A 16,046-nucleotide genomic window follows, 5' to 3' on the forward strand; every position below is an offset into this window, starting at 1 on the left:
AAGTTTTATTTCTTCCCTCTGTAAAACATGAGAGTGTAACTTCCACCCCAGCCTTGTTAGGGCACGAGCTGCCGAAGCAGGGGCTCCCCAGGACCAGGCATTGTCACCGGATAGTAAAACCTCTTTAATGGGGCTGGCTAAACTTTTAAGTTATGGTTAATGTTTTTAACAGTAACTTGTGTTTCCTCTGGCCTTCACGCCCAACCATTAGCCAGGTGTTTTTGTTGCACAGAGTGGAAAAATAAAAGTAATCTAACTGTCCAGCTGGGCCCTCACTGAGGTGCTGGAGGATGTTGGCCACAGATGCAAACTGGGGGTCACAGAGGCTGGTTGGGTGGGTTAAGAGGCTCCTTGTAATGCCTGGAAAAATATAAGCATTGGAAATGAGATGCCTTTTTTTTTACCATAAATAAATTACAAGGTTTAAATTTGACATACTATGTGCCCATATGCTTTTGCTCTTTGTAATTTTCTAAATATATTATTTTTTTAAATTTATTTTTGTTCCCCCCTTTAATATGGCATCCACTTGATTTCTTTGTAACTGCAAGACAGGCCTGACTCTGATCTGCCTTATGCTGTAAACTGTGTTTATGGAGCTAGAATTGGGGTCATTAATTTTCTTTACATCAAAAGAAGTAATTTCTTTTAAATGAGAAGCCTGTTTCACCTAGTGATTTGCTTTAATTGCTTATTTGAAACTTTTGACATTTGATAGCAATTTAAACATTGCCAGATGAGGCTCATGCAATTTGGGACCTGCAGGTGCTTCCTTGTGTGCCCAACTTGGATCAAAAGAGTGAGCCCAGGGATGTGCCTGGCCGCAGACGGGGCACCCAGTGCTGGAAGGTGCTGTGTTCTGGGGCTGTTTGAATAGATGCTGTGTGTCAGCCTCAGCAAGAATTTGCTCAGAGGGCTCTCTCTTGAAGAGGTTTCTGTGGAGCACAGAGCATGGTGTTGTTTGTTTTTCTTGGGAGATAGACTGTGTGGCCTTTGTTTTGCCTAAGGCTAAATAGTGCTTGCAGCACTGAGTCTCTATGTTTAAGTCTAACCAATAGCACTTTCTGCTGAAGGGTTAGAAAAAAGTTTCTAAAATATTAATTACTCCCTTTTTCCCCCTGACTAATATCTGTTAATTTAGTATTATCATCTTTTGGGAGGTTTGGAGGGAAAGAATTTTCCTCCTCTTGAGGGTAAGCAAATGGTGCAACTTCAGAAGCATTTTTATTAGGATCTAAACCTCAATAAAAAGAAGAGACAAAAATAAACCAGTGTCTTTCACTTCATTTTTTATATTGGTTCACTAATGTGAGTGCAATTTATTGTTCAATCAGCAGCAGGATAGCTTTTCTTAGCCTGAGAAGTATTTTTAAGTCAGTAAATAAACGATAGTTTAGATTATTGCGGAAAGAGCAACTTTTGTTAATGGCTTTTGGCTGTGGAATGCTAGATATACTCACAATGGCTTCTATCAACACTCTGTGTGTCTTGTGAGAGATTAGAGCTATTCCAGGAGTAGTCCAACAGCTGAACATGAGATGAATTCTGTGCTGCTACTGCAGAAATTAGGCAGTGTTTTAGGACTTTCTGAATTCAGAGCAAAGCAAAAGTATCAGTGCCAAAACTTCTTTAAAGAGTTTTATTGATGTGCATTGTAATTAAAACTAGAATTAGTTTTCTAATAGGACATTCATTTCCTAGAGAGCAATTGCAACTTGGCATAAAGTAATACACTTTTAAAAACAAGAACTGGTCTGGGGATATCCCCAGCATATGTTGGATGGCTGACTTACTAGCTATGTGTGCCCTCCTTATTAACAAGCAAATTAAATATTTTCACTTAAAATAATTATACAAATAAACCTTTGGCTGTGCTGAGATTTCATTAAAACCTTATTTTTTTAGAGAGCTCAATGAGAGTGTGTTAAGTTGGGTCAGTTTTACTGTGTGGCGTTAGTCTCGATAGCAGATTTACAGCAGGGCTGGATTTAATCTCTTGACTAATCTTTACAGTAGCAGGCTTGGGATGGGAAGGCGTTTGTGTGTTCCAGGAGATAGGTAACTCTATCTCTGAAGTGGAAACACGGTGCTGGGTTTTAAAACGTCTGAGCAGCCTTAAAATGAACTGGCAAAGGGGTGGTGGGGAATTGCTTTGTAGAAACAAAATAGGTGTTGCTTTTAAATCAGCTTCTTAGCATGTACATTGTCACACCTTCACACATGGCTGTAGGCTCAAATCTATTTCTCATCAAAGCAACTGTAGCATAAGGGAATATTGCAACCATCTGGGTTGCAAAGATCAGAAATAACGGTCCTTGCTAGCAGAGGAACCAGCTGTGGGCAGCACCACGTAAACTGGCTTTTATGCCACTTGATTAATCATTTCTGAGGATGAAGACAGCAAAACGTTTACCAGGTCATGCATTAATTTTTAAAAATGCTTTAAAGTCTAATTTGCCTGGGCTTCTAGTGGTGGTATGCCTTTGAATCAAGTTATGACATTTGTAGGTTCAGCATCTCAACTAACAATGCTCCTGAGCATGGGAAACACAGGCACTTTAGATGTCTCCAAAGGAGAGTTAATTAGAAAAATGAGCAGTTATCAAGTACACCACAGCTCCACTGTTTAATTCTGATGATAATTTTCATGCTGGGTCTGATACAAATGAATGCACTTATGGTTTATTAATCCACTGCAACCTGTGAGCCTGTTGAGGTATTCAGGGTAAAAAAGATTGAGAGTTACCAGAACAGATTTAAAGTACTTCCGTGAGCGGAGAGCAAATCAGAGAACTTTTTTTTCCTTTCTTTTTATCTTTCTGTATTCACTCAGTATGGTTTTTTTTGCCTTTCTCCACTTCTTTAGGACCCACGATTATCAGCTTTAATTTTTGACAAGCTTCAAGTGCCTGACTATTTACAGAAAAACAGGAATGAAGGAGAGAGCAGATGTGAAACTTGTGCCACTCACTTGAATCAGCTGAAGCAGGAAGCCATTCAGATGATGCACACCCTCAGTCAAACCAGCTACCCAGAAATGCCCGACCTCCCGCCCGGTGCTGGGGCAGTGACCAGCATGGTACCCAGGATGGTCACTGTCTCTTCCCAGAGAGACCTGCCACTCATTGCTGGACAGGTGGGCAGGCAGCCTGGAAAGTCGCCAAATCTCTTCTCTGCAGCAGAGAGGAAGAAGGGACTTGGATGGTCTCAAGGCGTGGGCGGTTTTCCGAACTCCAGCGTTCAAGTGACGGTGGCCCCCAGCGGTCTCAGCGGCGCTCTGAGCTCGGTCACCATCCAAGCTCAGCAGTACCTCGAGGGCATGTGGAGTATCTCCAGGGTGAACAGCTTCCTGCCTCAGGCTTGTCTAGTAAGTAGCAATAATTTAGCTGCTTGAGTTTTGTTTACATGTGTGTGGACATACAGAGAGATAAAGATAAAACTTGAGATGTATACATATTTATCTTAGCGGGATCAGCTAATGGTATTCTAAGCCATGTTTCAAGGGCTGAAAAAGAGCTTTGAACGATGTTCTATCAGATGTCACAAGGAATTTGCTTTCTTATCTCAGAAGGTGAGATCCTTTCCTCAGATGTTTTTGCACCTACTTTAGCTTCATATATGCAGGCGATGTTATTTGTCTGTCACCTACCTGGTAACCCCTTTAGAAAAACATAAAAGGCCAAGTTTGTCACATATGAAACTCTGGGAGCTTCATGGGATTATGTCAAAGATGAACTTGACCCTCAAGTCTAGCACTGAGCTTCTAATGCTGTGTACAGTTCAGCAGTTGCTGTTGATGAACCGTGATGAGCATTAATCTTCAGGTTAGATGTGTTGCAAAGCAGTTTGCTGCTGAGTAGGGTGCTCAGAAGGTTGTTTCAGAGCCACATGCCTGTAAATGTCATTGCACTTGGATTTTAAGCATTGATGTTGATTTCCTGTATTCTGTGTGCATTTTAAGAACTCTTGTGGGAAATGAAAAAGCTTTATAGAGGTGCATGTTACCTTTAAAATCAAGTTTATTACCTATTTGTGACTATCTATGGAACTGTGCTAAGAAGAAGGATATAGTGATTAGTTTTGACTAAGATCTATTCCTAAATGGTTTTCACAAGGTAGTGAACAAGGGAGTGTGTGTAATGATGAAATGTGTACAATTTGAAGTAATGGTTTTCACTTAAAAGATGTAACAGATCCTGCAAGACCAGGTATGTTGGTGCTAGACAGTTTTAAATTTAACATAATGCCTTCTGTGCTGTTGTATGTAAACACTGCCTAATATTGCTTCGTAGCTTCAGCTGGTTGAGCTCCAAGATCATCAGTGATAAATATTTAACAGTGCTGCTGTGTAACATTACTTTTGCAGCCTGACTGTTGTGTTTTCTTCCAGAAAAGGCTTGGAGGCATGATTCCTCCCTCCCATGCTTCTCTCTCATATGGAAATTTGTGAATTCACATACATCCCATCTCTGAGGGGTTCCCATTTAAATCCAGTGAATACCTACTGGCATCAGATCACTCATTGAGAAAAGGAAAAAACCTGGCCCATTCAGCTCTTCATAGTTTGTAAGGAACTGCTGCTATAAGAGCTTTTCTCTAAGATGTTGCTTCATGCACTAGGGATAAATTTGGCCAATGTAAGTGTATGATGTTGTCTTTAAATTACCTTTTAAATTCTGTGTATATCTCAGAAATGTAGAAGGAAAAATGGGAAAGCTACTGGGTTAAGAAGCCTGCACTTTGAAAGCAGAAGTATTTCCATTTGCCTGCTCATTGCTTGTCTGCCCTTATTCCTGTCCTAAATAATTCACTAACAGCCAGCTCCAGATTTCTTCCTGCTTAACCATGCTGCCTGATAGATGTGGTTTTCCCTAACCACTGTGCTATTCTAACATAAAACTGTTGCCTCATTTAACCCCCGTGAAGGAAAAATGTGTGTAATGCAACAGAGATTAAGTGCGATCAAGAAATGTGCAAAGAAACTCAGTAGCCTGGAAAACAGTGACCTTTAATGAAAGGACAAACACTGAGAGTGTTGGAGACAGCTTGGATGTGATCCAGGCACCTGCAAGGGCAGTTTCGATTTATAAGCAGTTTTTGGAGAGGAGCTAGTCTTCAGTTGTTTTATCTCTTAATATTTTTTTTTTTAAATTCATTTACGCTCAAGTGTAGTTACTGAAAACTGTGTGTGTATATCTCTTTCCAGATTCTACTTCTTGTGTCTGTCTGAATTCTTCTACTGCCTTTTGTGTTATTAAGAGCCTTGTGTCTGATGAAGCTGTTTGGGTGGGTGAGGCAGAAAGTGCTTCCCCTACGCTCTTCCCCTGAGGAATCACAGGTGTTGAAGGAAATAGGATTGGAGAGATTTCAGGAAAAACCTAGTATAGCCCTTGTCTAGGATAGCATTCACTGCATAACATTCTTGTCCAATGCTTATCTGACCTCCTCTTACAATTTTTCAAAGACTGGGATTTCCCTATTTCTCTTGATTCTCAAGTCTGAACTTCCTTTCCTATTAGAAAAGTTTACTTGATTTATTTCCTTTATTTTTTTTTTAAACTCTGCTTAGAGAGATAATTTTGGCTTTTCTTTCCTGAAGTTGGAGGCAGAGTTTAGGTTTCAGATTAACCCAGAAGAAAGATGTAGATGTACATACTTTTAGTGATGTCTTTAGTAACATTTCTCATCTTCTTGTAGAGCAAAGCTGGTCTGGCCAGAGGAATTCTGGAACAAGAAAAACCACTGCAGTAGAGAGGACAACATTGCATGTACTATATGTGTGACTGCATCTTGGAGTCTTCAGCCCCAGTTTAGGCAAGATACTGCACAAATGGAGAAGGAAAAGACGGATCTTTTCCCAGGGAATTTACACTCCTGGTTGTGATACCAGTTATTTTAACCACTCTGTAAATACCTGTTTCACTGGGAATCTTTTTACCTTTTTTCCTTACCAAAGGGTACTTGAAACAAGTGCTGAACTCCCTGGTGGGAAGCTGTTACCCAATTCCTAACTTCTCAGTGATTTAACTCACTGATGCATATGAAATGAGAGTAATTAATTTTCTAAAAATGGGAAGGCAGGCACAGGTGAAGGCTGGGGTTTGTCTCAAGTATTTTTAGCTGCCCAAAAGACAGTTGTTTGTTCTAAGCTGATTACCGAGGCTTCTCTTGTAGCTGTGGAAGAGCAACAGGCACCTCCAAGAGGTGCCTTGTCCTTCTCACCTTGGATGAGTGTCCTGGTCTGCCTTGTCCACTGAAGGTGCCTGTGGCTTTCAGCTGGTGCTGGCAGAGCCCAGGTGGATGATGTGGAGCAAATCCTTGCGTGGGTGGCTGATGCAGGGTACTGTGTGCCCAGTGCCTTCCGAGAGTGAAAATACACCCCAGCGTACATCTGCCAAACCTCAGGAGACCTTGTACCTACAAACATTTCTCCAGGATCCGTATTTTTTATTCATGGTTAGTTTTAGTAGTGATGGTAGTGGAATTGTCTGTGGAGAGGAAAAAAAATGATTTGATTTTTTGCTCCTCTCATCTCCCTCCCCAAACTCACATGTATTACCTCGTAATGTCACTTACGGCTGCGAAAACACTTCTGGGCTGAATGCTGGGGGTCACAAGTGCAGGACATCGTAAATTTTTAATACATGTTTGGAGTTCAAGTGTGAAAAATCCATTATATAGATTATAAATTTTTTGAACAGGAACGTGTGTTTGAAGCATAGTGAGGCTGCTATTCAAACCAAAATAATAACTGAGCTTTGGGAGCCGTGAAGAGGAACAGTAATTAAGGATCTGGAGGAAGGTTCAGGGAGGGGAAGAGTAGGATTGCAACCAAGGTGCAAAAGGTGAAGATGTAATCAGTTGCTTTACCCAAGTGGCCTGTTGTGAAAAATTACAAATAATAATCACCAGTAGCAGTGATAAGTTGTCTGACCAGACAACAAGCACTGTGGAGAGAGCTGGTATAACTCTGGGTAAGACAGCTGATTTGTAGTGGACGCCTGACAACTTTAATTAATAAATAGTTTTACATTGATGTTTTTGGTTCTAGACTTGACAAGTGAATATAAGGTTACTACTCAAATGAAAAAACATTAGCAGTGCTCAGCATTGCCACTCAGTTAAATGCAAAAGCAGAGGACTGAGGGCAATTTAGGCTTCTCAGATGTGTTGGAATCTGGCTGAGAGGTAGAATATTAAGACCACTGAAAGTACCTTGTAAACCTATTAGAAGTATCTGCATTTATTTTGTACTGTGGGAAAAAAGAGGTCTTACTGTGTGCTTTAAATTGACTATGTTATTATTATGCAGTGTTATGTACTGCATAAAAGTGCTAAAATAGCCATGCCATGTGCTATAAAGACATCACAGTGAAATAGAGCTTATTTGCAAATTGCTTTTTCTTTTATCTCTGTGCAAAATGAAATCCTTGTCACACTATTTCTTATTTGAATACATACAATTGGTACTGCTTATAAGGCAAAATATTGTGGCTCCTTGAACCTTTACCAGTTTGTAGGTTGTTTTAAAAAAATATTAAAAAATGCATCACTAGGAAATTGAAAAAGTTGGAGCACTGTAAAATTCAAAGTGACTTTAAAACTTTTAAAGCATATATATGTAAAATTATCAAAAGCTCAGCATATATCCCCAAGAGTATTCACAAATTTAAGTTAGGTGTGAGTTTATGGCCTGGGTCTGCAAGGTTCAAAGAGGGAGGGTTCGCCCACAGCACATGTAAATGGGTGCATAGATTATAAAGTTAATTATGTTTGCTTGTCTTTATGTGAAAAACCTCTGAGTTATTTTAGTCACAATTCAAGCTTTCCTGTAGTTTTTATGAGTAAGTCTTCTCCTTACCCTAATTTAAACCAGATGGATTCTGAACTACTTCAGAGAGTAGTTCAGCTTCGACTTTCCTTAAAATCTCTTTGTTTGTTTATAGCAAGGGTGACTTACATTTTGTTTAAAAGATGCAATAAAAAGCTGACTGCAGAAAACAGAAGAATGGCAAGATTTACTTTCCAGCATTTGCTTTTTTTACTTTGATAAATGTCATACCAAATGGATTTTTAAATTAATTTTTAAAATCCTTCTTGATAGCTTTCTCAGTGACCTTTTATTAATACAACGTGGGAAATATATTTTGTAATGAAACAATTAAAATACAGTGCATTGACCATAAATCTTGTCTGTGAGACATATGGATGTCTTTGAGCTTTGGGATATTTCTGACTCCACGTATAACATCTTGAATCTCAAGAAGTCAATGTCAGACAGCTGTGGGGCCAGGACTGCATAGAGGCTTTTTTGTCTTCCTTTTAGCTTCAGTGGTGTTGGTGACATTGCTCTTGTAGAGGAAGTACATGAAGGAAAGGGGGTGGCAAAATACACTACTCTTCAAAGTTACTGAGGGTCACTTTCCATAACAAATCTCAACGGGAGAAGGAAGCCTTTTGCTCCAAGTTACTAAATGTTTTCTCATACTAACCTGATATAAACCCCCAATGGAAAAGACCTTTCCTGTGACTGCTGCATCTCTGCTGCGCAGTCATGCCTTGCTTTGTACTTTGCTGCCTTAGCAAATGCAGAGGGAGGGGTGTGATGTAGGAGGCCAATGCTGCCACTGTCACCAAGCCCCTGCCCCAGCAGCCAGGTGGCAGACTGGCTTGGAAACTGTGAGTTGCAAATTCAGCCTTAGCCATGCAGATGGAAACCACGGCCCTCCGTTTTGTATAGTTGCTAAGATCTTTGTGCTCTCTTATTCCAGCTTGTTCCCAGTGTAGGATGCTGAGGGTGAAAATGAGGTTACTTTTTAATGTATTTCCAGGTATGAGAGTGATGTAGGAAAAATGTCAAGAGTTAACAGGAAGATTATTGGCTACAAGGTGGAAATGAGCATATTCTTAGATGAGGGTGTGGATTGCATTTCTTTATATTGTGTGTTTGACATTTCCACCATAATACTGGTTTTACAGTTGTGGGGCAGGGTAACTGTTTGTAGGACTCAGACCCTCTTGTGGCTCAAATTACAACCTGAAAGCAGTTCTTTTGATCTTTCACCCCTTCAGGGTAAGCAGTTGTTATTACAGGTCTCAAGGGGAAACAAGTCCATACTTGCCTTTGTTGACAATTGAAGTCAACAGGCAATAATAAGGAATGTTGGCCCAGACTTCACCTGTAACTCATCAGAAGCAGGTTTAAGACAAGCAGACTTGAGAGATTATGTGCAAATGATAATCCACTGGATTTACCTTTTGCCCACAGGTCATTCTGGCAATGTATCATAAGGTACACTCATCTGGCAAATGTATCATAAGGTACACTAAATACCCCAAATATTTAAGGTTTCTATTCTTGCCTTTCAACTAGTTTCTTTGGGATGGCCTTTTCTGTTCACTTCATTTTCTTCAGCTTCTTTTGCTTCCTGCTGGTCCATTTATACTGTGAACTTGCTCTCCTATGAATTCTTCAGTGTACTGATGGTTAATCAATGCATCCCATGCCACCCCAACACTTTAAATCCCCATACAAGGAAGGTTCATACTTTTTGGCTGGAGCTCAGAAGTGTCATCCAACGTTTGAGAAAGGCTCTACATATCTCATGTAGAACAGCTTTTATGAGGCTACTGTTGCTCTGCGCTGGCTGTGTGGGTTAAGGGTGGGCTGAAGCTGAATAATGCACTTGGGGTTCAAAAGTTAATACAGCAGTGATATCAGATAATTTCAGGCTGAGTTTAGACCATAGTTGTGTGCAGGCTGGTGGAGTGAAAGTCCTTTGCAGTGGTCTCTGTATATCACATAGAAGGAACTGATTTGCACAGCTGGATGCAGATGTGGATTGCCCAGTTGTCCTGCTTGTGTAAAAATAGGATTTGAACTTTATTTTTTTTTTTGAAGTGCTTTGAATGTAACATTTGCTCCACAGGTTGTTTCCTGGAACTATGGCATGTTGAGGTTGTGGGACTCCAGGCAGTCGAGCTGTGCACAGTGTGAGCATTGCTGAAAGCATCTCCTGTTGTTTTGTGGCATGAGCGGCAGAGCATAGGGCAAAAATTGATGCTCTTTGTTACTTGCTACTAGAATTACTGAGGTGCTCTGGGTGGTAGCTTCTGAGAGGAGGTTTAAAAACCATCAATAGAAAAAGCATCTACTTTTGTGTTTCAGCACTTAGGAGAGAATTTATGATGTATAGATAGAGTTCACAGATATTTCAAGCATTTCATATGTGTGTGTTTAATGGAATGGATTGCCACTTTACTGAATATAGCATCAAATCAGCTCTGTTAATTGAAAAAGATTTTTCACATTATTGCTAATGATGTGACACAGTTTTGTTAGAGATGGCGCATAAAGTAGTGCTACTTGAAGTGACATTAATGTATGCATTTAAATTCCTTTTTTCCCATTTACGTGCATTATTGATTTTATTTCATTGTTGAGCTGCTAATGGATTTATAATTTGAATACAGTCAGAGTAATCAATGATGAGATTATTAGACTTAAAATAGAACTTTAAAACTACGATGAGGTAATTTACCAGTGACGTTATAGTGAGTGGGCTGCCCAACCAGGAAAACTGAGTGGATGAGGTCGTCCATAGACAGACAAGAGCAATCTGATGTTCAGAAGCCCTGGTCCTTCAACCACCCTGATATCTGTTGGAGGGACAACATAGCAGGGCATAATGAATCCAAGAGGTTCCTGGAATGTGTTGGTGATAACTTTCTTCTCCAAATGATAGAAGAGCCAATGAGGAGAGGTGCTATGCTGGACCCTGGCTGTGATCAGTAGCACAGAGTCCATTTGGAGCCCTACAGCCAGTGGTGTTCCCCAGGGGTCAGTACTGCGTCCAGTCTCATTCATCTTATTCATCAATACCCTGGATGAGGGACAGTGTGCAGCCCCAGGAAGTTTGTGTAGGATGAAAAGCTGGGAGGAGTGGCTGATACCCCAGAGTGCTGTGCTGCCATTCAGCAAGACATGGACAAACTGAAGACATGGGAGGAGATGAACCTAAAGAAATTCAGCAAAGGCAAGTGCAGGGTCTTGCACCTGGGGAGCATTAATCCTATGTACCAGTACAGACTTGGGGCTGACCTACTGGAAAGCAGCTCTCAGGATCCTGATAGACAACAAGTAAATCATGAGCCAGCAGTGTGCCCTTGTGGCCAAGAAGGCCAATGATATCCTGGGCTGCATTAGGAAAAGCACTGCCAGTAGGTTGAGGGAGGTCTACTGCCCCTCTACTCAGCCCTAGCGAGGCTCCATCTGTAGCACTGTGTGTAGTTCTGGGCTCCTCTGTTCAAGGAAGACATGGAGATCCTGGAGAGGGTCCAGGGGAGGGGCTGTGAACATGATGAGGGGACAGGAGCATCTCTCTTATGAGAAAAGGTTGAGGGAGCTGGACCTGTTTAGCCTGGAGAAGAGACAACTGAGAGTGGATCTCATCATTGTATATAAATATTGTATGGACAACTGTCAAGAAGATGGGAGCAGACAGTCACAAACTGAAATGTGGGAGCACTGGAACAGGCTGCCCAGAGACGTTGTGGAATTTCCTTCTCTGGATATATTCAAAACATGTCCGGACACAATCCTGTGCAACCTGCTCTAGGTGAACCTGCTTAAGCAGGGGGTTGTCACTAGATATCTCCAGAGGTCCCTTCCATCCCCAGTCATTCTGTGATTCTCTGTAATGAGGCTTAGTGATTAGAGATTTTCTTTGAATCTGAAAGTAATACTTGTAAGATTAAGTGTGAAACTCTTCTAGAGAAGTGAGTCCAAATAAGTTATTATACAAACTGATGTTGTGGTTAGGTATTTTCCAAAACAGACTTAATATTACTGTTAGTTTTGTTTGGTGCCCAAATGGTTCTGAGTTAATTCCTCTGGATTTGCATAACTGCCACTATCTCAAAACTGGATGAGTTTGTTCTTTTCTGTTTTGAAGGAAATGTTTGAAAGGTGCCATAGGCAGGAGTCCATTGATGTGTTTTTGGTGTTGTTTGGCAAAGATAATGGATCTGCCATTCAGAACTGTCCCTGTTCTGTTTCTCAAAAATGATGGTGGTGAAGTTGTGAAAGGCAGTTTTAGGGGGGGAGATGGTAGTGGAAGATGAAGAAGGGGAGAGTGACCCTTGTGATGTCTGGCTTGGGAAGGGTCTGGGTTTGGTTTGTTCATGCCAGGTAGCTGTGTGGACATCCCCTTGAGTCTCGTCAGCCTCTCCTGATGACTCTGAAATACTTGTGGGGGCCTGTGGGAATAGCATAACCTTCTGTTACTAGTAAGCTAAGATTGTTGTGAAAAGATTATATGGGAATGATAAGAACATTAATAATATCCTGCTGGGTCTCAGCTGCAGCCCATCTAGCCCAGGGCTGTCTCCAGCAGTGAAGCTGGAAATGGTGTTTAGGGAGAGCTGCTCTCTGCAGTCTGCTCATACTCCCCAATACCCACAGCTGGAAAACTTATAAGGATACACTGTCTGTTCCCTTTAGTATCTGCTTATGGACCTGCTGTGCAGGAACTGATCTAATTCCTTTCTGACCCTGCAAACACTTTCTACCTCCACAGCCTCCTGTGACAGCAGGTTCCACAAGTTCACTGTCCCAGTGCACTTCCATGGCTCTGTAAAACTTAATCAGGCTGCCCTCAATCTTCCCCTCTCCAAGGAAGAGTCCCAGCCTCTTTCATCTCTCCTCCTGGGCAGTTGCTTCATCTTCTTGACTATTTACTTGCTTGTCTCTGTCATTTCCCTTACTCCACTACCCTGTCTTGAGATGCAGGACTAGGACTCATAGAGGAGGGGCAGACACTGATCTCTTCTCTGTGGTGACCAGGGACAGAATCCGAGGGAATGGCCTGAAGATGTGTCAGGGGGTGGTGTAGGTTGGATATTAGAAAAAGGTTTTTCACCCAGAGGGTGGCTGGGCACTGGAACAGGTTCTCCAGAGAAGTGGTCACAGCACCAAGCCTGACAGAGTTCAGTGTTTGGATGTTACTCTCAGGCACATGGTGTGACTCTTGGGGATGGTCCTGTGCAGGTCTAAGAGTTGGACTTTGTGATTCTTGTGGGTCCCTTCCAACTCAGCAGATTCTGTGATTCTGTGGTTCTCAGTATGTGAACACCCTCCTTGTTCTTTGTGCCCTGCATTGTGATGTCCAAAAGTTTTTTTTCTATTTTTTCTTGGCTCTGAATCTTGATTCAGAGGAACTGTCAATAACCCTTGGATCTTCGAAGCTGTAGCTGCAAGTTTTGGGCTCAGCACTGTGGAGGAGTTATTTAGTTATTTTTCCCCATATACATGGTCTTATCTATGTCAAATCTCACCTGACACGTCTTTGCTCACATTTGGGAAATTCTTCTGGAATTCCTTAATACTGGCATTTGGCTACTTGAAAGAGCTTTGGGACATCTGCAGACTTGCAGATTTCACTCTAGTCATGGTGGATCATGGCTGTCTGTGTGCCTGGTTTACACGGTTCCCACATTGGGAGCAAACAGCACATAGCAAGGAACAGCCAGAAGACAAGAGCTGCACCTGCACAGCTCCATCTCTCATTTGGGACCTCAGTGCCCTTCAACAATCATCCCAATGATCACAGCTGTGCAAACCTAATGCTGCTTCGTGAGTTTGCCTGTAATTGAATCTTGGTCTCTGGATTTGGGTATACTAAAGACCTGGTTTTCCCTTCAGATAATGAGGGCTTGTACCTCTTCGAGATACTAGTCAATGGGTGGCTTGCATGTGGTAGCTGTCAGGCAAATTGATCCCAAGGGATGTTCTTTTTAAAGCAGTTACATCTAATACGTAAGCAGTTCAAGCATGATTGAAATAGAAATTAGGTATGACAGTCTCCGTCCACCTTTGCCTTTATTTGATGACATTGTATGTCAATCATTATAACAATATAGTGATTATAATAAAATTGGGAACATGGTAATTCCTTTGCTGAATAGAGAGTAATCAAGGTACAGTGAGATTTGGTTGAGTTGCCTAAATCATTGAGAAATTCTGTTGTGGAATCAGGAAGGTGACACAAGTTCTCCCAACTCAAAGCTCTGTATGTGTCCTGTGTTTAGTGGTTTGAAACACATCTGGCCTTGGGAAGTCAGTCCTAATAGAAAAACATTTGTCTTCTTGTTGGAAACCCAATCCTAAACTGACAGAAATTTGCATTATTATGAGCTTGTTAATGAATTCCTTTGCTTGTTCATATCAACCTCTGACAAAAAGCAGGAGTTCAACTGTATATTTACCCACTTGAATAAATACCCTGAGCAGTACACCGCTATATTTTTTGGCTTTGGAGGCTGTAACTATTGTAATACCTGTCAGCAGGAAAGGCTCTGGGCAACACTTACTGCTTGTCTGGAGGCATTGGAAGAAATAGTTCCTCTAGCCTGGCTGTTTTAAATCCACTACACATGAAAGTCCTTTTTTGAGATGTTAATGTGCAGCAGGATCTACGTCCTTCTTGATAGCTCATTTCATGACTTCCTGACTTTCCAGGTGGTCGGTTTACATGAGCAAATAGGAGGGTGAGGTTCATGTGGCTGGTGGTCAGATACCTGTGAAGAAGTAAAGAAAAAGAGCATCGCTTGCTGTCTCTTTTGGAATTGGTGTCCCGAGTAGCTGAAATGTGGAACAATTGGTCTGTCACTGCCTGATGGCATCTTTGCACTACCAGAGCCCTGGCTTCAGAGGCTGAGAATGTGGGCAATCTGAGGGAAGGAATGACGTTTCATTTTGTAGATGGAGGTCAGCCCAAAACCTTAATAGATTTCTCAGAGACCAAGGATCATGGTTTAGGAGAGATCTGGCTCAGACTGAGATCAAAAGCCCCTGGTCAGAGGGAAGAAGCTGCTAATTCTCCATTCTTGTGCTGTCAGGGGTGCCAGTGCTGGATGTAGCTGGGTGCATGTGCCTTGCACTTGAAGGATGAGGTCTTTTCTGTGAAGCACAGACTGCTAGTAATTTTTGGTGGTTGAGATCCAAACCCTCAACCTGTTTTAGTAATTCAGATATAATTTCAAAAAGCAAGAGCTCTGAGGTTGTCTTTGGATCGCCTATATTACTTTCCAGTCTGTGACAGCAGATGGGCCCTCCTATTTCTGTTTAATTCTATTTCTCTGTAATTTTTCTCCTTCTGCCTCATTTTTAGAGATCAGTGATAAGCCAGGCATTAGCAACTTTTGTAGCTAAAATCCTTTTTTGAGAGAAGGGATACTGTGCTCTGCGTTTGATTTGCACTGAACACGAGATGCATATAAAATTTGAAACTACAGGTTTAGGCGTTCTGGTTACCACATCACAGCTGCGGGTTATAAAATGACTACAGTAGTGTATTGTAGTTATAAAATGCCCCAGTTATTTTATAATGAGCCCTGGCAGAAACAACGTCAAATGGCAGTAAAAAAGTTTATCCCAGAACATGTTTCACTTCAGCCTGGCATATGCTGCCCTGTTAACTTTGTGTAATGCTCGTCAGTCAGGAGGAGGAATTTCACACAGAAGACGTGTGCAGGACTTATCCATGCTTACTTGAAAGAGGGGTTTATATTATGAGCATTATCCAGCTAGAGATTTACGTCACATTTGTTCCAGTTACTGGTCATGAGAGTCTTTGCATGAATCATTTAGGCAGAAAATTATTGTTTTATCATATACAAACAGTAGCTTTAATATATTGCAAAATCATTTAGATCGAGCAGTTTTTACAATTTAATTGACTGTGACATTCTACTCAGAAAGGAGAAAATGGTAAGTTAAAGCAAATACTCAGAATTCTGTATGTCTGACTGCTGGTCAGAAAGGGGTAAAAACAAGAAGAAAAGGGAGAAAAAATCACCAGTACAGACTCAGGCTGTACTAGAGCAGCTAGAGCTTTACCTGCAATACACTGTTGAAACCCTGTTGAGTGTTTTCATTATGGGGCTAATTTTTTGAAACAAAGTGAATTGTATTGAGTTCTGACTCTGATTACACAGATATGTGTTAGACTTGTTGAGGCTCTTGTAATTTTCTCCATTCTGTCTTC

At 41.3% G+C, this 16,046-nt stretch overlaps 1 protein-coding gene across 1 annotated transcript in view; it reads left to right on the forward strand.

Annotated features, from left to right (window-relative positions):
- KIF26A (kinesin family member 26A) overlaps nt 1-16,046 on the forward strand; it is a 99,859-nt gene that overhangs the window by 30,255 nt on the left and 53,558 nt on the right. Inside the window, exon 3 of the mRNA XM_027674086.1 lies at nt 2,867-3,367. Within this exon, the coding sequence (XP_027529887.1) occupies nt 2,867-3,367 (501 nt within the window). The remainder of the gene's footprint in view (nt 1-2,866; nt 3,368-16,046) is intronic.

This window comes from Neopelma chrysocephalum, unplaced genomic scaffold, assembly GCF_003984885.1.
Source record: "Neopelma chrysocephalum unplaced genomic scaffold, ASM398488v2 Primary Assembly neopelma1_24, whole genome shotgun sequence".
Taxonomy (NCBI): Eukaryota; Metazoa; Chordata; class Aves; order Passeriformes; family Pipridae; genus Neopelma; species Neopelma chrysocephalum.